Source organism: Stomoxys calcitrans, chromosome 1 (assembly GCF_963082655.1).
Source record: "Stomoxys calcitrans chromosome 1, idStoCalc2.1, whole genome shotgun sequence".
Taxonomy (NCBI): Eukaryota; Metazoa; Arthropoda; class Insecta; order Diptera; family Muscidae; genus Stomoxys; species Stomoxys calcitrans.
Window position 1 is genome coordinate 140,483,916 of NC_081552.1, and position 25,693 is coordinate 140,509,608.

A 25,693-nucleotide genomic window follows, 5' to 3' on the forward strand; every position below is an offset into this window, starting at 1 on the left:
TTTAGATATAGCTCCCATATACAACTTTCATTCGATATGAAATTGTATGGCTATAGTAGCCACAATTTTGGTCGGATCTTTACAAAATTTTGAATTTTTGAGGTTTTAATACGACTGCCAAATTTCATAAAAATGGTTTGGGCTGTAGCAGCTACAATTTTGGTCCGATTTTGCTTTTGCTCACGGGTTGCTTTATTTGACGTCTTCATATGTGTGCAAAATTTCAAAAAAAATCGGTTCAGATTTAGATATACATCCTATATATATATTTCATCCGATTTGGGCAGCGTAGGCTGTAGTAGGCTCAATTTTGGCCCGATTCCTACAAAATGTAGCGTGAGTTGTTTCATTTAAAATTCCAATGCAAAATTTCATATAGATCGGTCTAGATTAAGACATAGCTCCCATATATATATTTTGTCCGATATGGTATTTTCTTCTCTTTTTCTCTAGAAGCCGCTAATTTAGTCCGATCTTAACAAGATGCAGCACGAGGTGTTTTATTTGACGTCTTAATGCGTGTGCAAAATTTCATAAAATTCGGTTCAGATTTAGATATAGGTCCCCAATATATATTTCATCCGAAATAGACTTTAGCCTGAAGAAACCATAATTTTCGTCCGATTTTGCATGAGACGTTAAAATTGACGTTCCAATACGTGCGCAAAATTTCATTAAAATCGGTCCTGATTTAGATATAGCTCCAATGTATATATTTTATCCGCTATGGACTTTTAAGGCAGTAAAAGCCACGATTTTGGTCAAATCTCTACAATGTAGGGCGTGAGATGTTCTATTTGACGTTACAGTGTGTGTCAACAAAATTGGCACCGGTTTCGATATAACTCCCATTTAATCTTTTATCCGATAAGGATGTGGAAATCCAAATTTGTTGTCCTATCGTAGGAAAATCTTACAAGGTTCTATTTGATATTTCAATAGGTATCCAAATTAAAGTCTGACTAGATTTCGTGATAAGTTCTACATATAAAAGGTACGATGTAGACCAGGTGGTGTAGGGTATTATATAGTCGGCTCCGCCCGACTTTTGCCTTTCCTTAATGGTTTTTTTTGAATGAAACTTTTTTATACTTTAAATAATTTTTATATGAATTAATTTTTTTTTTGTTGGATTCATTTGTCCAGCTGAATCCAATAAAGGGCTTGTTTTGTTTCTAATTAAAAAAGAAAGCAAAAAATGTGGTTGCGATTAATGCATTGGGCAGGCTACAGAGATCGCGAAGCTAACCAACCTCCATCATCAATCTGCTTTGCCCCAAAATTGGTTTCAGCTGAACAAATAAATCTAACAAAAGATTTCGATATCTGACAAGGCCAAATACATAGGTGTGATCTTGGATAGGAAACTGAATTGGAAGTGTCGCATTCAGGAGCGTACTGAGAAGGCTCACAGATGTTGCGCACTATGCATACGGGCCGTAGGCTCGAAATGGGGCCTGAATCCGAGGATAGTCCACTGGCTCTACAGGAACGTGATTAGACCAATACGTACTTACGCCTCAGTAGTTTGGTGGACTGCTATGGAGAAAAGTGCAACATAAGGACCATACAATAGGTTCAGAGAACATGTTGTCTTGGCATAGGCGGAGCGCCACTAGGTCACTGAAGACTATTCTAGATATCCGACCCATTGACATACAAATGAAGTGTGAGGCAGCCACTGCGGCTATGAAGAAGGGAAGGGAAGAGGTTTCCGATCGGATACCTGAGATGAACCTTGAAGTCGAGTGCGAGGCACTGCTGCCATCGGCACAGTCTTGGATTGACGGAACCCTAGTATTGCCATCTGGAAGATCATGTTACACGGATGGATCAAAGCTACAGGACAGAGTGGGCCTGGCGGTTTACATTGAGAACCCAGGGACTGAGATCCGTTTTAGACTGCCTAACCATAATACGGTCCTGCAGGCGGAGATCCGGGCGATCACGGAATGCGTGAAGTGGTGTGGTGCTAACGTGAGGACGTTGAGTGTGAACAACTTTACCGAAGGTAAAATTGCCATAATGGCAATAACAACCAGGACGGAAAGTTCACGAACAGTTTTGCAGTGTAAGAAGGAGATTAACGCCTTCTCTGAAGATGGAAAAATCCGCATCGTTTGGGTGCCGGGCCATAACGTAGTAAGGAGAAATGAATGGGCAGATGATTTGGCGGTGAAGGCCATAGGACTTCCGTCAATAAACTTGGTTGACCCGAAGCCTTTCGGGTCGACGCAGTCCGAGTTAAGGGAGTGAGCGACGAATGCGCATGCAACATTGTGGAACAGCGAAACGGTCGGTAGTACGGCGAAAATCCTATGGGGGGAATCCAGATCGTGAGAAGACGAGGCTATTACTGAAAGGAAGCTAGAAGAAGGTCAGTATAGCAATTGGTATCATAACGGGACACATAGGACTACGAGCTCACTTATGTAAGGTCGGTGCGGCAAGTGATAGCATGTGTAGGGCATGCGGGGAAGATGATGAGACGTTGGAGCATTTCGTTTGTCATTGCCCGCCTTTCGCGGCTAAGAGATACCGTCTCTTAGTTGGGGACACAATATCAAACATGAACCAACTTAGGGGAGTGGTATTGAAACAATTAAGGATTTTGTAAGTAGCACGGAATATCCCCATCCTATGGTGGTGGGTATAAAAACGAATTTAGTTCGGCTGGCCCGAAACTTATATACCCATCACCATGGATCTCATTTGACACGTCCTTTCAATGGTTTTCCACGTTTAAAATTTCAGCCAAATTATTGCGCCCCCTAGAAGAAATCACATCTGGCGATTGGTTTATATATAAGCTATATCAGGTTATAAACCCATTTAGACCATACTTGGCACGGTTGTGGGAAGCTTTATCAAAACTATGCGTGTAGCAAAATACCACTTTTATAAATTCAGACAAGTTTTTGGGCCCCCTAGAGGCTGGAGAAATCACATCCGGCGATCGGTATATGTAAGCTATGTCAGGTTATAAACCTATTTAGATCATACTTGGCACGGCTGTTGGAAGCTGTAGCAAAACTATACGTGTACAATTTTAGCTAAATTGGGTGTTAATTGAGCCTTCTAGAAGCTCAATAAGTCAAATCAAAAGATCGGTTTATATGGAAACTATATCAGGTTATGACTTGATTTGGACCATTCTTGGCACACTTACTGGAAGTCACAACAAAAAATCTTGTGCAAAATTTCGGCCATATTGGATAAGAATTGCGCCCACTAGAGGCTCAAGAAGTCAAGATCCTAGATCGGCTTTTATAATAGCTATACCAGGTTATAACTTGGTGCTCCAAAAGGTTCCGGAGATCTTTAAAGTTTGTGGAATTTCAAATCTGATCACTTCGGCTTTACAAAATTTTGTTCGAGCCGCCGAAAGCACATTTTTGGTTCGATTTTTCAAATTTTATTTGCTGGAAAATGCTCGAAAATCTCTACAAAAGACATGCATTCGTTTGTGGAATATCTTATACGGTGTCCAATATATTCGACCAACAACATTATATCTTGTGAAAATTTCGAATTTGTTCCTTCTTATGTTGCTCGCGAATGCATTTGAAGATATCTTTATCCTTTTAAAATGCAACCTATCCCTCGATCTCTCGGAAAAATCGTGATTTTGTTAAAAGACAGTAAATACTACATATTTATGAATGAATAAAAAAAAATCGCTGACTAATTTCCATTCATTTTTTCTCCTTGTCCCACTGTGCAACTGCTTTTTTATTTGTAATTTCCATTAATTTTCCATACAACAACGTTTAAGACGACAAGTTGACAAAATACCGCACCCGAAACAAATAAAGGCGACAATAAGTCAGCAGAATCACAAGACCTGGAGCACCGAAAGAATCAGAGAAATTAAAAGCAATTCCTTCAAACGGCATATTTAACTATTCGATCAATGCCGTCGCAATTATGCAATTAAACATCTATTTATACCTAACTAAGAAACAAACACTGCCAGGCAAATATGGCAATTAATTACAGAAACAAATATAAATTGAATAATGATTTAATTGATGAAAAAGTGGTGGAGTATGAAAAATGTATCATAATGTTTCCCTTGAAAATATGAAGAACTTCAACAATCTAAATTTGCGTTCATTAAGATTTAAATTTTTGTCAAGTTTTTGTTTTTTTTATGCCCTCCACCATAGGATGAGGGTGTACTAATTTCGTCATTCTGTTTGTAACACCTCCAAATATGCGTCTAAGACCCCATAAAGTGTATATATTCTTGATCATCGTGACATTTTAAGTCGAACTAGCCATGTCCGTCCGTCCGTCTGTCTGTCGAAAGCACACTAGGCGCTTAAAACTTTGCACAAACACTTCTTATTAGTGTGGGTCGGGATTGTAAATGGGCCAAATCGGTTCATGTTTGATATAGCTGCCATATAAACCGATCTTGGGTCTTGACTTCTTGAGCTTCCAGAAGGCGCAATTCTTATCCGATTTGGCTGTAATTTTGCACGTGGTGTTTTGCTATCTCTTCCAACATTTGTGCCAAGTATGGTCCAAATCGATCCATAACCTGGTGTATGTGACATATAAACCGATCTTGGATCTTAACTTATTGAGCCTCTAGAGGGCGCAATTCTCATCCGATGAGATGTTTTAATATGACTTCCAAAAACGGTGATAAGTATGGCGCAAATTGGTACATAACCTGATATAAACTGATCTGGGATTTGAATTCTTGAGCCTCTAGAGAGCGCAATTCTCATCCGATTTTGTACAATGGCTTCTTCCATTGCCTTTAACATACGTGTGCAATATGGTCTCAGTCGATCTATAGCTTGATACAGCTCCCATATAAACCGATCTCCCGATTTTGCTTCTTAAACCCCGAATCTGACTATAACATGATATAACTCCTCCGTCCTTATTCATTATTCTTTGTTTGCCTAAAAAGTGATATTGCGCAAAGAACTCGACAGATGCGATCCATGGTGGGGGGTATATATGATTCGGCCCGGCCGAACTTAGCACGTTTTTACTTGTTTTTTAACTTTCCTATAGCTCTTAACAAGTCACCCTTTATAATATATTTTTGTTTTTGTATTTGTGAGGCCTCAGCCTTTGAGCTGATGGCGTCTATCAATAATTATACAGTCATGATGGCGCTTCTGCTATTATGCCACTACTTCTTCGATGGGAAACTGTCAATTTTCACACCAAAAAATAGTTTAGTTTCAACAAAGAAAATTCCCTTGCTTTCCGGATCTCGTTTCCAATCAGAAGAAAATATTTGTGAAGGTAAACAATGTGAAACAAAAGTGTTGATGTACTTGTATCTATATCCTATTCGTATCCAAAAAGTGTTAACAAGAATAAAAAGAAATGTTCTTGTACGTTTGGATTTACTATTGCCGTAGAAAAATTAAAGTATCCAGCAAACAAAACATTCCGATTTCTGACACAAATGCGCTCTCTGGCCTCGACGGCGGAGGAAAATCTGATATTTTTGGGGAATTATGAAATGATGTCTTACTAAATTTTAAGATTTGTACAGAATTTCGATCCTGAAAAAAAAATTTCGGTTGTGATTATCGCCCCCTAATGCTGCGAGCATTTGTGAGGGATTATGCGATGTAAGAACTTGTCACCAAAGTGGGGTCGTACTGCGGCACGCCGTTCGGACTCGATTATCATTGAGCTTAAACTTGAACCGGACAGCACTCATTTAGATGTATGTGAGAAGTTTGCCCATGTTCCCTGATGGAATGATGGAATTCATAGGCAAAGAACAAGAGTTAAACTTTGCATTTTTCGCCAAAACACAATTAATAGGCCGAATAGATATTTCTGTGCGGATGGCTTAGTTTAGTGGTAAATGTGGTATTTTGTTAAAAATTTCGGAGAATTTGCTTTAGTATTTTGATGGGATGATTTACTTTTGTTGCATATTGCAAAAATATTTACTACAACACACAGACACATACATTGGAAAAACAACAGCTATCAGATAGGGCGTCGATCTTGGCTAAAGCGTTTTCGCAATGGATTCGATTTAAGTAGAACCTACCAAAGTACGGCTCTTGAAGCCGTCCCTTCTAAAAGGGGTATGATCATGATGATAAACAAGTAAAAGCGTGCTAAGCTCGGCCGCGCCGAATCTTATATACCCTCCACCATGGATCAAATTTGTCGAGTTTTTTTCCCGGTATCTTTGTTGCGCTGTTTCAGGCAAGAGACCGATTCAGACCATATTTGGCACGTATGTTGAAGGTCATTGGAGAAACCGTTGTACAAAGTTTCAGCCAAATTGGATAATAATTACGCCTTCTAGAGGCTCAAGAAGTCAAGATCCCAGATCGGTTTATATGACAGCTATATCAAAACATGGACCGATTTGGCCCATTTACAATCCCAACCCACCTACACTAATAAGAAGTATTTGTGTAAAATTTCAAGCGCCTAGCTTTACTCCTTCGAAAGTTAGCGTGCTTTCAACAGACAGACGGACGGATGGACTGACGGACATGGCTAGATCGACATAAAATGTCATGTCGATCAAGAATATATATACTTCATGGGGTCTTAGACGAATATTTCGAGGAGTTACAAGCAGATTGACGAAATTTGTATACCCCCATCCTATGGTTGAGCGTATTAAAATATCATCGAAAAAGAAAAGTTTAAGTTAGGAATTCCCTGATTTATGTCTGGTATCGTGTCCCCTTAAAAAATACTTTCATTGAAATTTTACATTAGAAAATTTTTTGTTAAAAAAATCTTTAAAAAATTTATTGAAATTGAGTCCTTAGAGATGTGTTTTTTTTGAAATTTTCCGGCCAAATTTCATTGAAATTTAGTTTTAGAAAAATTCCATTGGCTGAAATGTTGTGTTGTATTATAACTTCCATCATGTGTAAGAACCTTTAGAAGAAGCAATTCTTATCGGAAATGACTAGAAATTAGCGAAATCTGTGGGGTTTGGTGACCACCAATTACCGTTTGTTATGGTTTTTTTTCCGTTTGCTAATTTACTTTATTATCTGTATTCCTGTAATTAGAATACTACACGAAAGTTGCCCAAGATACCTGCAGTAATATCTAGCTCGCGTTGAGCCTGAAATTGCCCACAGCAAAATATGTTATCTCATATTCGTAGCATGAGCTTTCAATTAAGTAGATTGAATTTATCTGAACAATTCGAAACCCCTCAGCCAAAGGAAGAGAGAGAGAGAGAGAGAGAGAGAGAGAATTATATGCCTATGCCAAATTCATTCGGACCTTCAGTTGGGTACTCATAAAGAGAATCATGGCAAGTTTAATTCTGAAACTCACATTTGACACGAAACTCGCAGCCATAGAAGACGAGTTTAGAGGCGCTGAAGGCCAAACTATTGTATAATGAATGACTGGTGACCTAAACTCATGAAAAACGACCAAAACAGGAGGCAGTAGTATAATACAAATGGCTGCCAGAAAGAAGCTTCCCATACGATAATGTGAGAAGAATTCCTACCTTCAGGCGGCCCGGGTGCGCACCTTCGGGCGGCCCGGGCACACCATCCTCGATGCTCACATCTAGGATCAGAAGCCATAGCGAACAGAATAATAAACTGGAGAGTTCTAGATATATACACTAGGGTGGTTTTATCTCAAAGGGAAAAAATCGGTGGCACCCCCCTAAAATGTTTCATTTTGTTAGATTTTAAGATTCCCAAAATTGAAGCACAATTGGAAGATATTAACACGTGCTGCTGGGGACTCAAAATTTTTAAAAATCTCGATTTTGGGGACTTCCAAATCTGAATCTATTTTGTTAAAAATTGGCACAGGCTTTCAGATGGGAAATGCAACATTCCATAGCGAATTTCATGCATATCCGTCCAAAATTATTGTAACTGCTTTCTTTTAGGTGTATATCGGGAGAATCATATGTATCGGAGCTGTATCTAAATCTGAACTGATTTTTCCCAAAATTGATAACGTTTGTTTTAGGGCTTTGAAAGTGATATGTTTAAAATTGATCGAGACCGGCAACACACAAGGCGAAACAGCCTTCGAAATAGAAGAAAATATTCAAGAGGTCAAGCAGCATCGGAATACGAAGACTATAAAAAAGCAAAGAAAAATCTCAGAAGCGCCATATAAAATATTAAAAAAGAACAGTGGGAAGCACTGAGAGATGATATTAACCGAGATAAGTGGGGCCTTGACTACAAAGTTGTTATAAAACAGCTTCCTCTTATCCTACGCAGACGACGTTGCGGCAGTTATACTGGCGAGAAATACGGAAGAGGCACAGAGTACGCTAATGCAGGTCATGAACCGCTCGAGAAACCGGCTACACACACAAGGACTAGAGGTGGCCACACACAAGACTGAACTGGTCTGCTAACCAGACGGATATTGCCCTGAAAATAAACATGAGAGTCGACAACGTTGTCAACACGACAAGGAAGGCGGTAAATTACATTGGATTCCAAACTGACGTTCGGTCCTCATATAAAATTCTCTGCTCGTAAAGCCATCGGAATCTCGGCCCAACTGCCACTAACAAAAAGGCCAATACCCAAAAGAGAAATCTTTCAATGGAAGCTTGTAACAGCATAACACTCTTATACAGGTGCGAGATCTGAGCTGAAAAGTGTGCCTCCATGTCAGGAAGAGGGCACAACAGCTGATTAGTATTCAGAGAGCCCCGCTGCACTAAGATGGGCATTGGCGTATTGAACCGTTTCGGCTGCTGCGTTGCAGATAATTGCAGGAATGACACTGCAAGCCAAGGAACGCTCTGCACTTTTCAAGGCGAGAGTGAACGACATTGAACCTACTACAGAAATGAACTAAGCGAAGAGACTACAAAAAAGTGGCAGATACGGTGGGAGAACGAAGCATACGAGAGTTGGACCGCGAAACTGGTACCAAATATCAAGAACTTTGTATATGGGAGATATGGAGATGTAAACTTCTACATAATGCAAATGCTGCCCGGACACGGATATTTTATGAAATATTTGCACAATATGGGGAAGTGCAGAACTCCTTTTTGCATCCACGAAGATGTAGAATACCTCAATGACGCTGCACACGCGAGTCCCTTGAAGGCCAGATAGGGTCAATAACTGCACAAAATGATCAGAAGTATTGACAAGTGGACCACAGTAGCAAGATACTGCGAAGACGTCCAAAGACGAAAGAAGACTGATCTGGAAGAGGCATAAGTAGTCTCAACGATGGGAGCTTAGGCAACGGTGTAAGGACCGATTTAAGAGCCACCTCGGAGTAATACGAAATCGGTGCCGAGGTGGATTTGACACTCAGCGGGTTTTTAGTCGGCAAAGCAGATTGTAAGCCCGACATAACACATAAGTGACGACCTATGTGCATGCAACAATGCATTTTCCCATCTTAACCCAAAAAAAAATCATAAATTAGATCTTGCACCTTGCGCCACAAACCAAGTTTTTTTTATGGTATGCAGCTCTGCTGCTGTTGTGGCTATAAGGTTTATGTTACTCAATAAATAACGTGCCTGATGGATGGATAGACGCCGGCAATACATCTCAAAGATTCTAACCTTTTGCATTGGCATGTCAAAATACATACACATACATCCCACTGAGTTTGAGAGGCGATAAAAATCTTATGGTTTTATTGACTAATAAAATTGAGAAGATGTTTGAGATGTTTCGAGTAAAAGATCCACATAAAGCCAAGGTGAGAAAAGACTTCCACCAAACCAGCGACATTTCTTGGTTGCTGAGTGAATGTTCGGTTAGCAGTGAGCTCAGAAGAGGGGCATGTTCACTAGTAGATGTTTCATGTCATTTGTGGCAACATTTCAATTATGGCCACAAGGTATGCCTGGCGGAGGGGGGAAATGACTTCGGCACCCCTTCTCTTTGTCCTCATTGTTTTTGCCCAATACTGCTACCGATTTTGGACTTTAATGTTATGAACACAGAATGTCTCGAAGAAGCAGGGCGAACAAAAACAATAAAAACTACAAATTCAGCATGAAAATCCACATCATCTTTTATCTGGCGATGGCATCTGACTGTCAATTTTGCTTACGAACAACATCAATTGATCGATGGACCAATGGATGGGTGGATTGTAGGGATCGCATCAAGAGATGAGGATTTCATAACTGAATCTAACACAGTAATGCCGTTCGTTGTTCACATTGACTGCGGTGTTCAGATTGAGTGATCAATAATGACTGGCAATGGATTTTCATCCCGAAACCATGACAATACAACCGACGGAGAGTCCACTGTCGACAACGACAACTGTCAAAAGTCAAATGTGGCCAAAAAGAAATCTACTTGTAAAATTTTGAGCGTTTTTATGATTTGTCATCAAGTACTGCGCCAACAAAAACAACAACATTTTCGATAAATAAAAAAAAAAAACAACAGAAAAGAAAATACAATTCAAATAAAGAGCCCCCGCCCAGTAAACACCGTGAGAATGCCATGGGCATAGTGAATTGGAGTTGTTGGGGAATATGTTTTTTTGTAGCTTTCGGATTGTAAAGAAATCGAAATTGAACGGACGTTTTTTTCCGTAAGACTCTATTTAAGCTTATAAAGATGTTAAGTGTGCAAAAATCTCTTAAGTGATTCGAAAAACAATATCATCGAGTGGGTATTGGCTGAAACGTATGGCCATGCCTACGTGCATTCTTGAGCCGACATTTGAAATAATGATTTACACTTATAAATTACTTTGGTGTAATAAAAAAAAATAGTGCACTCCAAATAGCGATTTCGGTCACTATATTTTGTGAATTGTCGACTTTTTCAAAACAAAATCTGTAATTCCGTCAACACATGACGGGCTCTGCTTGATGAGCTAGTGAAAGTGAGTATATTCGGTAACTTTAAGCTTATGCAGATAACTTTAGGCCAATAGGCGCCGCTGATAGGCTTCATATAAATATACTTTTAAGGCAATTATATAGAGTTCAGTCCCAATTAAAATTTTTTGGCAATGTTCAATTTGTAAACATTTTCGTGTATATAGCAGCTCTAAGCGAAGTTTTCCTATTTAACATGAATGTAGTAAACCTGGGACCTCTGCGGTCAGGGCCTTAATCATAATCTAGTTATAAGTATAATTATCAAATAAATAATTAAAATACATGAATGTACAATAAAACACCAGTGGTAGTAATGTCTTCACCGGCATATGCAGATAGAGTTTATTACCAATTTTTTGTTTGTTTGTTCCTTAAGGCTAACGCTTACAAAATCCTTTCAGACGAAATTAACTAAATACGTACACGCAAACAATAATTCGTTACACACAAATGAAGTTTTCGAAAAGTAAACGGGCTTTGTTTACTATGAACGTACAGTTGTTTTTGTACCCTGACAATACCATGGATTCTTGTTATATACAACATTTTATTCGAGCTTTCAACTGCATAGTTTTTCTTTATTTATAAATTAATTGAACTTCATGCTCACATCTATGAACATTTTTTTTTTTAATTTTTCAAACAGATTGTGCAAGCTGAAACGGAGGCCAAGTTCAATTTAATGTTTTAGCATAACTCAAACTTTTACAGATTATAAGCCGATCTCAGTTGGTAATTCAATCTTTTTCATAGTTTATTTGGATTTAATTCGAAATTATGATACACAATTCAATGAATGGCCTTCCATTTTCGCACATCTCCACTATGGTTTTGTGTTATGGTCTGATGTACTCGTGATGCTATATAATTTTAACAAAACAAGTAAGAGCCTGCTAAGTTCGGCCGGGCCGAATCTAAAGGGTGATTTTTTTGAGGTTAGGATTTTCATGCATTAGTATTTGACAGATCACGTGGGATTTCAGACATGGTGTCAAAGAGAAAGATGCTCAGTATGCTTTGACATTTCATCATGAATAGACTTACTAACGAGCAACGCTTGCAAATCATTGAATTTTATTACCAAAATCAGTGTTCGGTTCGAAATGTGTTCATTCACCGTAACGTTGCGTCCAACAGCATCTTTGAAAAAATACGGTCTAATGATTCCACCAGCGTACAAACCACACCAAACAGTGCATTTTTCGGGATGCATGGGCAGTTCTTGAACGGCTTCTGGTTGCTCTTCACTCCAAATCCGGCAATTTTGCTTATTTACGTAGCCATTCAACCAGAAATGAGCCTCATCGCTGAACAAAATTTGTCAAAATTTGAACACATTTCGAACCGAACACTGATTTTGGTAATAAAATTCAATGATTTGCAAGCGTTGCTCGTTAGTAAGTCTATTCATGATGAAATGTCAAAGCATACTGAGCATCTTTCTCTTTGACACCATGTCTGAAATCCCACGTGATCTGTCAAATACTAATGCATGAAAATCCTAACCTCAAAAAAATCACCCTTTAATATACCCTTCACCATGGATCGCATTTGTCGAGTTCTATGCACGGTATCTCTTTTTAGGCAAACAAAGAATATTGAATAAGAAATGTTATGCTATAGGAGCTATATCAAATTATAGTCCGATTCGGACCATAAATGAATGCCGAACATTGCAGAAGTCATTGTGTAATATTTCAGTTCATCGGTCGGTTTATATGGGAGCTGTATCAAGCTATAGATCGATTCAGACCATATTAGACACGTATATTGAAAGTCATGAGGGAAGTTCTTGTTCAAAATTTGTGCCAAATCGGATGTGAATTGCGCCGTCTAGAGGCTCAAAAAGTCAAGAGCCCAGATCGGTTTATATAGCAGCTATATCAGGTTATGTACACAGTTATTGGGAGTCATACCAAAACACCTCATGCAAAATTTCAACTAAATCGGATGGAAATCGCGCGCTCTGTTGGCTCAAGAAGTCAAGAACCAAGATCGGTTCTTGGCTCAGATTATGAACCGATTTAAATCATACTTAACTGAGATGTTGGAAGTGATACCAAAACACCACGTGCAAAATTTCAGTCAAATTCAGGAATTGCGCCCTCTAGAGGCTCAAGAAGTCAAGACCCAAGATCGGTTTATATGGCAGGTATATGAAATCATGGAGCGATTTGGCCCATTTACAATCCCAAACGACCTACACTAACAAGAAGTGTTTGTGCAAAATTTCAAGCTGCTAGCTTTAGTAGTAGTTTGGTTGACTGCTATGGAGAAATAGTGCAAAGAGGTTCAGGGAACTTGTTGTCTTGACAAAGGCGGAGCGATAGGGACCACGCCCACTAGGGCACTGGAGACTATTCTAGATATCCAACCCATTGACATACAGATTATATGTGAGGCAGCCACTGCAACTTAATGCGATGGGAGAATGGGAGCAGCTCATACCATCGCGGTATTATCGAGGCGACGATAGGAAACCTGAACGGAAGGGAGGACGTTTCCGATCGGATACCTGAGATTAACCTTGAGGTTCAGAGCGAGGCACTGCTGCCAGCGGCGCACTCTTGGATTGACACTAGTATTGTTATCTGAAAGATCACTAATACTGCCATCTGGAAGATCATGTTATGGATCAAAGCTAGAGAACAGAGTGGACCTGGGGGTCTTCATTGAGAACCCAGGGGCTAAGATCTGTTTTAAAATGCCTGACCATGATACGTTCGGTGAAGGCCAGAGGACTGCCGTCAATAAACTTGGTTGGTAAACTCGACGCAGTCCGAGTTTAAGGGGTGGGCGACGAATGCGCATGCAACATTGTGGAACAATGAAACGGTCGGTAGGACAGCGAAAATCCTATAGGAAGATACAGATCGTGAGAAGACGAGGCTATTACTGAAAGGAAGTAAAAACACGGTCAGTATAGCTATTGGTATCATAACGGGACATATAGGACTAAGAGGTCACTTATGTAAAATCGGTGCGGTAATAGCATGTGTAGGGCATGCGGGGAAGATGATGAGACGTTGCAGCATTTCCTTTGCCCGCCTTTCGCGGCTAAGAGATACCGTCTCTTAGTTGGGGACACAATACCAGACATGAACCAACTTAGGGGAGTGGCATGGAAAACAATTAAAGATTTTGTAAGTAGCACGGATTTTCTAACTTAGATTTTCTTTTTCGAGGTTACTTTTAATTTTAGAGCCCACTCAAGCCGACTACTGGCTTAGGTGTATGTCTATAGTGGCATGGGGCAGATTAATATCTGTAACCTCTTTTCAACCTAATCGAAGTCAAATGGGCTTTGAGTTTTTCCAATTTTTTGTTTAGAAATTGCCTATTTGCAGAAAATCATCATTGAGCTCGTCTGGAAAAAGCCACAAAAGAAAAATTCTTAAAAAAAATTATGTTCGCCCTAAAACAGGCACAAAACTTAAAAAACATTTAGGTGAAGCCATACCGGGAATCGAACCTGGATACACGGAGCCACATCGAGAGCCATTGCCGTTGTTATGGGTTCGAAGCGTTCAATACTACTTCCAAAAGATGCACAAATAACGTGCGTATACCATGGAGGCCATGTAGCCGTGTGGAAAATAAGTCCATCACTACAAAAGAAAAAAAGCAATGGAATAGAACAGCTAGTGTGAAAGGTGTCAAAACATGGTTAGTGTCGTGCCTACATCGTGACACTTTTTCACGGTATATACTATATGAGTCCAATCTATCAATGTATGGCCCTTGAAGCTTCCACACCTAATACGGTTGAAAAGTTTTCTAACTATGGACGAAACGCTTCCCATAGTGGTTGGTGTGTTGTGATCTCTGGCTTTAGTTTTTCATTGGAGAAAATCTTCGATCATTGAGCTCGTCTCGAAAAAGAAACAAACGAAAAATATTTTGTTTAACAAAAAATTAAAAAAAAAAAAAAAAAATTTTAATAACTTTGCGTAACTTTAAGCTGAATAGTAGGATTTGGACACTTTTTGCGGAAAATCTTTTTAATTTTGTAACTAATCCAAATTATGCATCAAAGTGAAAATGGAACCATAAATCTACGAGACTAGAATATAAATTGTAAACATCAACGGACTTTTTTGTGGGGATTTTTGAGTGCTATCCACACATTTTTGGAAATCGGACCAAAAATTAAGATTTGGTAGCCTGAAAAAATGTTCGTAGTGTTGAGGTGACCAACTTTAAGGGACTGACAAGAGGTGCACGGATCATCTCAACTCTAACCATATAAAGTTTCAAAGAGTTATCATAACCCGTTCTCAAACGGCAAACTTTATAGTAGCTTTTCCGATTTTATCCCACTGTGCGTTAGCGGCCACAGGAATTTGTCTAGCCACAATATCTGGAGGCATTAATCAGGAGGTGTCCGAATTATATTTTTGCATTTGAAAATACAATTTGCTCTCCAGCAAAACACCCAGGTATTTTGCACTGTCTAAATTCTATGTATTGATTGGTCAGATTTACACCCAAGCCATTTTCTGCCGTACGGAAACTTTCCTCAATTTTGTCCAATTCAATTCATATTTCACTCGTAGTCCCCGTATCGACCTAAACCTGATAAAAGCGATTGTTCTATACGATTTCACTGAAATTTGGAACAATAAGTTTTATTAGAACAATCGATATCAACAGTCATAAATTAATATTATAAGGACAGCGAAATGACTGGATAAATGATCGGATAACCTGTCTGTTAATTTGCCAAACAGATATATATCCATGGTGGCGGGTTTCAAAAGTGTGACAGACACAATATGCACAATGTTAATTTCACTTATCATGCGATTCTGCTCTACAATATAAAGATTTTGAGATCGACAAAGGGGCCAGCAAAATGGCTGTGAAATGTTTCAGTACATTGAAATTTTGCCGTACTTTACTTCTTGAATTTTTGGGCAGCCAATAAAAATATGTTTCCAATATTTTGCCACAACTTAGTTAAATATTTACTAATAGTTAGTATAGTTTTTCTTAATCTGAGCATGTGTAATGTAAATTGTCAAAAATCTAAGTTAAACTCGTATCAAACTAAAAATACTACTTTCATGGAGTGGATTGGTCAGTGATGAATTTAAGAAATAGCAGCGACACGCCTTTACTCATGTTACACTAAGAGTTTCCTCGTTCCAAAGTAACAGAAACCGAACTATAAACAATTTTATCTATTTCTATTTCTAAACATGTTGCTAGCCATTAAGCAATTTAAAGCAATCTTAAGTAAAAATCTTGAACTAACCCGTACTTGTAACTTACATTTACCTCTTATTTTAGATGATATCTTTTGGATGGAAATTCCATGTGAAAACGTGCTTAGTTTTTAGTTTGAATTAATTATGTATTTCATTTATTGATTGGATTTTTTGTTTGTTTGTTTGAAATTTACATAAATGATTTCATTCACCCAGTCAACTCAAAATGCACTAAACCTGCAATCCATTGTAGATACATACAGCTGTAAAATTCTTCAAATTGATTTTCGACGCGCTCTTCTCAAATACAAGTTTCATACAGTAGCATTTTGTTTGTCTGGTTTGGGTTTTGGCAAACTGTTTGACTAAATACAATTCTATGTTTGGAGCTCGAGGAGGTTGTGGTGTGTCTTTGATGGGCTTTGTTGATTTTTCTATTCATTTATACACCTCATCTTCCTCGATTTTTATACCCTCCACCGTAGGATGGGGGTACACTAATTTCGTCATTCTGTTTGTAACATCTCGAAATAAGTATATAAATATTTTAACGTCATGTCATTTTAAGTCGATCTAACCATGTCCGTCCGTCCGTCCGTCTGTCTGTCGAAAGCACGCTAACTTTCGAAGGAGTAATGCTAGACGCTTGAAATTTTGCACAAATACTTTTTATTAGTGTAGGTCGGATTGTATTGTAAATGGGCCATGTTCGGTCCATGTTTTGATATAGCTGCCGTTTAAACCGATCTTGGGTCTTGACTTTTTGAGCCTTTCGAGGGCGCAATTCCTATCCGATTTGTCTGAAATTTTGAACCTGGTGTTTTTGTATCACTTCCAACAACTGCGCTATCACTTCTAACAACTGCGATTCAAATTCGTTCGTGTTTTGATATAGCTGCCATATAAACCGATCTTGGGTCTTGACTTCTTGAGCCAATAGAGGGCGCTATTCTCGTCCGATTTGACTGAAATTTTGCACGTAGTGTTTTAGTATTACATCCAACAAATGTATGATTCAAATCGGCTCATCATCTGGTATAGCTGTCATATAAACCGATCTTGGGTCTTGACTTCTTGAGCCAATAGAGAGCGCAATTCTCAGCAGCAGATCTTTTGTTATGACTTCCAATTACTGTGCTAAGTATGGTGCTAATCGGTATAGAACCTGATATAGCTGCCATATAAACCGATCTGGGATCTCGACTTCTTGAGCCTCTAGAGGCGCAATTCTCTTTCGATTTGGCTGAAATTTTGTACAACGGCTTCTTTCATGACCTTCAAAATACGTGTCTAATATGGTCAGAATCGATCAATAGCTTGATACGGCTCCCTATAAACCTATCTCCCGATTTTGCTTATTGGGCCCCTACAAGGCGCAATTCTTATTCGAAAGAACTGAAATATTACACAATGACTTCTACAATGTTCAGCATTCATTTATGGTCCGAATTGAACTAAAAAGAGATGCCGCGCATAGAACTCGACAAATGCGATTCATGGTGGAGGGTATATTAGATTCGGCCCGGCCGAACTTGGCACGATCTTACTTGTTTTATTTATCGAGGTCTTTGTTTTAGTTCGGCGTTTCTTCTACGTTTGTCGCCCATCCGATTGTAGGGTTTTGCATTAAACGATTTCTCATTTGAATACGCAAAATATTTAAGATGGATAGAAAAATTTGAATTTTTTTACTTTAAAAATGGCCGTTATCAAACAGAAGCCGCTACAAATTGTGAGCTAAACAAAGATTTATGGTTTTTATGTAAAATCTGAATATCGAATTGATTTCAAATTTGCTTTTGTTTTGGCGTTGTTTTTTTACTTCTTCTGCCTTGCGGATTGTTCGTTTGTTTTGGTTGCTCAAATGTTTCATAATGTAAAAATCGGCTGCTGCTGCAGCGGACGACTGTGCTGCGTGCTGCGGCGTCTGCTAGTGGTAGTGGTAGTGGCACCAAGAATGATTTATGGTGATAAAATTTATTTGAAAAAATTTGGCTAATTTATGGAAAGAGTTTTTTTGGTCATTCTTTTTGTGAGATTGCTTACCGTTGCGAACTCTACGACAAAGCTTGCCTAACTAAAACGTAAATAAAATATAAGCATTTAGTTAATGGCGGAGTCTGGGCTAAAATGCAAAACCGCCTAATAACAATTTTAAATTTGACAATTTTTTCATAACGGAAATGCTAATAAACACAGTCTATTTGATTTGTTTTACAGTCCAAGATAAGTTATCGTTATGTTGTGCGGTGAACGGGATTAGTGAAACATGCTTAACAAGTTTTGGAATTCTGGAAGCTCAGGTCTGAAATCTGGCCTCCATACAAGAAATCAATGTTATCATTATCATACTCGTGCACAGACGTGCTTGAAAATATTAGGGGTGTTTTAATTACGCTTAAGCGCAGTATGCACCTCTGGCGAAATTTTCGTAACCATGAGAAATGCATTGACATATCCTAAACGAAGTTTTCGTTACCGTTACCGAAAATTTCGCTTGCAGATACGCAGCTCAAATGAAATTTTCGTTGTGTAACAGGGTGATGTAATAGGCATTGGTAAAGTTTTTCTTGCAACTTTTTTACATACTTTACATACATACTTTGGCTATGACCGAACATTTCTTCCACTGGCCCAAACTACGAATGAAAATGTATGGTTTAATTGCTCCATGCAACATGAAATAAAGTTATTTGCAAATAAAAACGATTAATTACAGCAAATATGTACTTTATTAGCCAAAAATGATTAAAATAGGCCAACATTATAAATCGATGCTTGTCGCCATTTTGTATTGTACGCAACTATTTTTCAGTGGCGAGATAAATGTCTTGGTTGCAACCAAAAATTTTGCTAGAGGTGCATACTCAGCTTTAGTTGTAACTCTGTGGAACAGCGAAACGGTCGGTAGGACGGCGAAAATCCTATGGTGAGATCCCGATCGTGAGAAACGAGGCTATTACTAAAAAGAAGTAAGAAGGAGGACTGTATAGCTTGCGGTATCACAGCAAGATACACAGAACTACGAGCTCACTTATGTAAAATCGCTGCGGCAAGTGATAGCATGTGTAGGGCATGCGGGGAAGATGATGAGGCGTTGCAGCATTCCCTTTGTTATTGCCCGGCTTTCGCGGCTAACAGATACCGACCCTTAGGTTGGGACACAATACCAGACATGAACCAACTGAGGGGCGTGGCATGGCGCGCAACAAGCCGATTACTGGCTTCGGTGTATGTCCATAGTGGCATAGGGCGGACTAATATCCGCACCCTTTTTTCAACCTAACCTTCTATGGAGAAAAGAGCTATCCCCGATTAGCTAAGCGGCTAATCTTATCGCCGTTTATTAAAAGATATGGAGTCATCTTTCAATTTGAATGACAAAACTAAAAGAGAAAGAACGCAACATGTTTAGTCAATGATTAGACATTCTGGAACGACAAAATTGCATGGGATTTAAAAAAATCCCATTTATGAACTCTGAGAAACATTAATTTAAAATTAAAATGATTTATTATTTTTGTTTCGCTGATATTTGATTATTTCGTTTGTCAGTGCTGCCAACGTTAAAGTACAAAGCATTTAGGGGGAATAGCGTTTTATATATCCATAAGGCTTCGCATTCTATTCTGCTTTCGGAATAGTCGCGGAAATGTGTACTTGTTTCGCGAGCGAAATTTGACAGCGATCAAATGTTTTTGTGTCCACATCAGAACACGTTTTTATACCCACCACCGAAGGATGGGGATATATTCATTTTGTCATTCCGTTTGCAACACATCGAAATATCCATTTCCGACCCTATAAAGTATATATATTCTTGATCAGCGTAAAAATCTAAGACGATCTAGCCATGTCCGTTCGTCTGTCTGTTGAAAACTCGCTAAAGTCTGTAAAAATAGAGATATTGAGCTGAGCAGGTTTCAACATCCGTGTCGTATACCATATACGATCGGTCTATATTTCGATATGGCTACCAAAAAGACCAATATTTTGCTCTACCAAATTGAACAATGTGACCTGTACTTATTAGACCAGACAATATCCGTGTCGAATTTGGCCCAAATCGGACCATATTTCGATAAAGCTGCTACGTGTGCATAAATGCATATGCATTTTTCACCGGATTATGTCGAAAGGTGGTTTATATATATATATATATATATATATATATATATATATACATATATACGAGGTGGTGGGTATCCAAAGTTCGGCCCGGCCAAAAATGACGCCTTTTTACTTGTTTGGGTATTTATAATTTTGAAAATATCTTGGTTATGCAAATATTTTCCATACAATTTTTGATGATTTAGTATTCTTTCTGTATATAAACCTGACCTTCTGATCTCAAAAAATCGGATTTAAGTTTTATATAGCCGCTATATAGACCGATTTCCAGACATAAAGTCTTGAGGCAATAAATTGGTAATTTCTCATCCGATTTCGATAAAATTTGGCACAGAGAGATCTGGTAAACCCCTACCCATTTCCGTTAAGTGTGGTTTAGATCGGACTATATTTGGATATAGCTGCCCAGTAGACAGAACTCCCGATATACGGTATTGAAGCCATAAAAGATTGTTTTATTACCCGAATTCGATGGAATTTGGCACAGTGTGTTCTGGTAGGCTCCTATCTCTATTCCTGTCAAATGTGGTTCAGATCGGACCATATTTGGATATAGCTGTCATATAGAACGATCTCCCGATTTACAGTATTGAGCCCATAAAAGGAGCATTTTTCATCCGATTTGGATGACATTAAGGTTTTATTTTTTATTTAGGTTTTTTTTATAAAGAAAATGTTATATTTACCGGTTAACACTCCGAACTATGTACTTCACCTCGAGACTGGATTTAACACTTTATTTGTGACAACGCTGAGGATTCTTTTCGATTATATCAGCAAGATATTATGGCTTATTCCACATAGATTACCTCATATACTGGCAACGAAAATAATCGAACTAAAGGTATTCTGGGCAAATGAAAGGCCAAATATATGTGACTCTGTAGATTTCTCAACCCCCAATATTCAGATACCACAATGTAAATTTTCAAAAGACATAATAGATTCTCTTACGATAATTTGCGTGCAAACGCAGTCGACTCTCAATTACACGATATTAACCCCCGTCTGGAACACAGCCTTACTCCAATTTTATTAGAAAATTTTTCACCTCGCGCTTCAAGTTTAATTATAAAAGCTAGAAGCGGTTTGCTTGATTTGAACGCCCGTTGTTTCAGAAGGAATACCGATGGGATATGCACTGTTTGCAATTCGAAAATAACCAACATTTTGTAGGCATCTGCCCAATATATCGTGAGCTATTGGGTTGCCCAAAAAGTTATTGCGGATTTTTTAAAAGAAAGTAAATAAATTTTTAATAAAACTTAGAATGAACTTTAATCAAATATACTTTTTTCTAAAGCAAGCTAAAAGTAACAGCTGATAACTAACAGAAGAAAGAATGCAATTACAGAGTCACAAGCTGTGAAAAAATTTGTCATAGCCGACTATATGAAAAATCTGCAATTACCCAATCCCAATATATTCTAAGGTCACATTCGTAACAAAAATATATCACTTTATTTCTTTTAAATTAAACTCTTTTGCACCACCGATTTGTTTGCGCCAATACACCACAAAACTTTATAACAGACTGAATTTTTTCATTCAATTTACTCGCATTCCTAAGGGTAACATTATTCTGTTTATGAAATTGTTCCATTATCCCAAAAAACAGGTAGACCAAATGTTTCGCAGCAGGTCGCTTCAACCCTTACACTACTTGACTTCGAGACAAACCAATGTGATTTTGTTTTGTTTTCTCACTACTTTGTGTATCGAAAAGAAACAGATTCAATTGTAATTTGCAAAGAACCAATTACATATTGTCATTTGATACTTTCAAAACCATCGGGTCGTTTCCCCGAATTATACGTGTATTTTGATGAGTTCCTATTTAAGATTAGACAAAATCTTAAACATAAGGCAATTCGATAAATGCACAAAATTATTTCTATGTGGTCAGTACGTGACCTTTTTTCCATTTTTATATGGAATAAATTTTATTTTAGACTTTAATTATGTTAAATCTATGGATGCGAGATACCGATAGAATGAGATGAATAAGAAATGTTACGCTGAATATTTACATCGCATGAGGTTTAAATTGAATGCTGATCCTAAAAGCTATTATAATTTTGTTAACTCGAAGAGAAAGACTGTAGGCTTTCCTAACTACATGCGGTTGCACGATAGGCCTCTGACGATGGGACACTTTCGGAACTATTTGCTGACTTTTTTCAGTCGATTTACGTGATATTCGGTCTTGTGATTATATTTGGGATATAACATTAACTAACGATGAGGTTTTTGCTGGATTGAAGTCCTTGAAGTGTAGTTATTCTCTTGGACCAAACGGCGTTACATAGGAGAGTTATATAGTCCTTCTTCATTAGAATGGCAGTAGGTTTGATATCGAGAATTACAGAGTAATTGCTAAATTAAATACCATTCCATAGTTACTTGAACAACTGGTTATGCGTAGGCTTGTCCAGGAATATCGGACGATTTTTTCAGAAAATCAACACGGATTTTTACGGAATAAGTCGACGGATACGAACCTTATGGAGTTTTCAATCTATGTATCTGAATCATTATCATGACTCTTGAAGTGGATATAATCTTAGCTTCGGATAGGTTTAAAAGGATCTCGTTTAAAGGACGCGAGTCGAGACGAATAATGGTAACGTCTGGTGTTCCGCAAGGTAGTCATCTTGACCCGATTCGATATTTGCTCTATATTTGAATGATCTTCCGTCGATTATTCGGTCTTTCTTCGTACATTTGGTAACCTTTTGATTCTATCGGAATACAGAATGATTTTGACAGGCTGATAGAAGGGTGTGATATTAATTGTATGGGCCTTAATAGGAAGAAATGTAAGAGTATGCCATTCAAGAAGGTCTGCATTTCCGACCTCATATTGTATAGGAGATTGTGTTCTTGAGAGCGTGGCTTCTTTTAAGGAGTAAGAAGTTTTGTTTGATAATGAGATGCAATTTTATGATCATATTTATTCTTGCGTTGGGAAGGCAATGTCTATCCATGCCTCTTTTGTTCGTCCTATTTTGAAATATTGTTCCGTTGTGTGGTCTCCTAGTTATGATTGCCACATTAATAGAGCGGAGTCTGACCAGAAGAAATCCCTCTTGTTTGCACTAAGGGGCTTAGGGGGAATGGTTTTATAGATCTACCTCCATATGTGAATTGACTTAAATTAATTCATTTACCAACACTTCTGAAAAGCCGCCGCATGTTGGTTATCGTATTCATGGTTAAGTTAGTAAATGGTGATATTGATTCTTATTTATTGATTGAACATTTACATTTTGATGTACCAGTCCAGCCTATGCGATATTATGTTCCACTTAGACTACCCTTTGCAAACGCAACTATGAAGTATATACTCCGTTTTATGCAAAAATGAAAGAGTTTAATAATGCATACCACTTGTTTTGCATGTTTGATACAATACCTATAACAAAAAGAGCTGTCTTGGCGGATTAGATAGTATTTTTTTTTTATCTTAACTTGCTCAACATACTGCTATTTCAAGCTTTTGAAGCCTGTCGTTTCTGTTAGCTCCTGCTTCAGTGTCCAGATCGCGTCTGGGACAAATTCCGTCACTGCGGATTCGACGACGATGGCGGTTCCATCTGTATCCGTTATTGCGGATTTGACAACATTACCGATTTCATCGTGAATCCTTTACTGCGAACTCGTGTGCGTCTACTGAGCGATTGTGCGTGAATGCAGAAACCGTTACTCCGATTCATCGTTATTTTTTTCGTCTTCGGAATACAGAAATGCTTAATCTAAATCCATTATTGTGGGTTCGGCTATTCCTTCACTATATAGACTATTGCCTATTTCTAGTACTTATGTTATTGTTTTTACCGTTTTTATACCCTCCACCATAGGATGGGGGTATACTAATTTTGTCATCTTGTTTGTAACACCTTGATATATGCGTCTAAGACCCCATAAAGTATATATATATATATACTCTTGATCGTCGTGACATTTTAAGTCGAACTAGCCATGTCCGCCCGTCTGTCTGTCGAAAGCACGCTAACTTTTGAAGGAGTAGAGCTAGCGGCTTGAAGTTTGCACAAATACTTCTTATTGGTGTAGGTCGGTTGGGATTGTAACTGGACCAAATCGGTTCATGTTTTGATATAGCTGCCATATAAACCGATCTTGGGTCTTGACTTCTTGAGCCTCTAGAGGGCACAATTCTCGTCTGATTTGACTGAAATTTTGCACATAGTGTTTCAATATCACAACTGTGCTAAGTACGGTTCTAACAACTGTGCTAAGTACGGTTCTAACAACTGTGCTAAGTACGGTTCTAACAACTGTGCTAAGTACGGTTCTAACAACTGTGCTAAGTACGGTTCAAATTGGTCCATAACCTGGTATAGCTGCCATATAAACCGATCTTTGGTCTTGACTTCTTGAGCTTTTAGAAGGCGGAATTCTTATCCGAGTTGATTAAAATTTTGCACATAGTGTTTTGATATCACTTCCAACAACTGTGCGAAGTATGGTCCAAATCGGTTCATAACCTGATATAGCTGCCATATAAACCGATCTTGGGTCTTGACTTCTTGAGCCTCTAGAGGGCGCAATTCTCATCCAATTTGACTGAAATTTTGCACATAGTGTTTTGATAGCACTTCCAACAACTGCACGAAGCATGGTTCAAATCGGTCCATAACCTGATATAGCTGCCATATAAACCGATCTGGGATCTTGAGTTCTTGAGCCTCTAGAGAGAGCGATACTCATCCGATTTGGCACAGATTCGGCCCGACCGAACTTAGCGCGCGCTTACTTGTTTTTCGTTTGTTTGCATCTTCCTGATTATACTTAATAGATATTATAATTGTAATGTAATATTTTTACATTAAAATTGGTTTGCCCAGCTGCCATTAGCTGATAAAATGAATAAACAAATAAATTGACAAAAATTCATACATTCGTGCAAGGGGAAATAATTTTTGGGGAAAAAAACTCAAAATGCCATCACCCCAATAAATATGTACTTTGCTTACATATTTTATGGTAGGACCTAAAACCTTACCTAATACTCTAGAGTGCGAAATGAGATTTTTGGAAAAATTTTTATGTTACGTTGTCCTGTATTTTAGGTGAGGATAAATACAATAGTTTATAAAATAAGACAACGTTCAAGAAGCAACCGCTAGATGGGTCAATTCGATGTGAAATTTTCGTTTAACTTTAATTATGCAATCGTCTTTAACAATCCAATTCTCAATAAATTATTTTATTTACAATCTCTTCTAACAAATCTAACTTTTTGTGCTTTTTCGATTTTCAGACTGAGCTGCGGTCATGCGCAGCGTGTGGGGAGCCAATCTCGGATAGATTCTACCTCGAGGTTGGCGGTTGCTCTTGGCACGCCAATTGCCTGCGATGTTGTATGTGCATGTGTCCCTTGGATCGCCAACAGTCCTGTTTTATACGGGAACGTCAGGTCTACTGCAAAGCGGATTATAGCAAGTAAGTCCAAGTCAAAGTTTAATAAGCTGAACTCCAGTGCGTTCAATCGTTT

General features: G+C 38.3%; 1 protein-coding gene across 2 annotated transcripts in view; it reads left to right on the forward strand.

Annotated features, from left to right (window-relative positions):
- Positions 1–25,693, forward strand: part of LOC106085333 (LIM/homeobox protein Awh) — a 101,817-nt gene that overhangs the window by 58,176 nt on the left and 17,948 nt on the right. For both annotated transcript variants that reach the window (XM_013249551.2, XM_013249552.2), the window contains exon 2: positions 25,460–25,641. In XM_013249551.2, the coding sequence (XP_013105005.1) occupies positions 25,460–25,641 (182 nt within the window). The remainder of the gene's footprint in view (positions 1–25,459; positions 25,642–25,693) is intronic.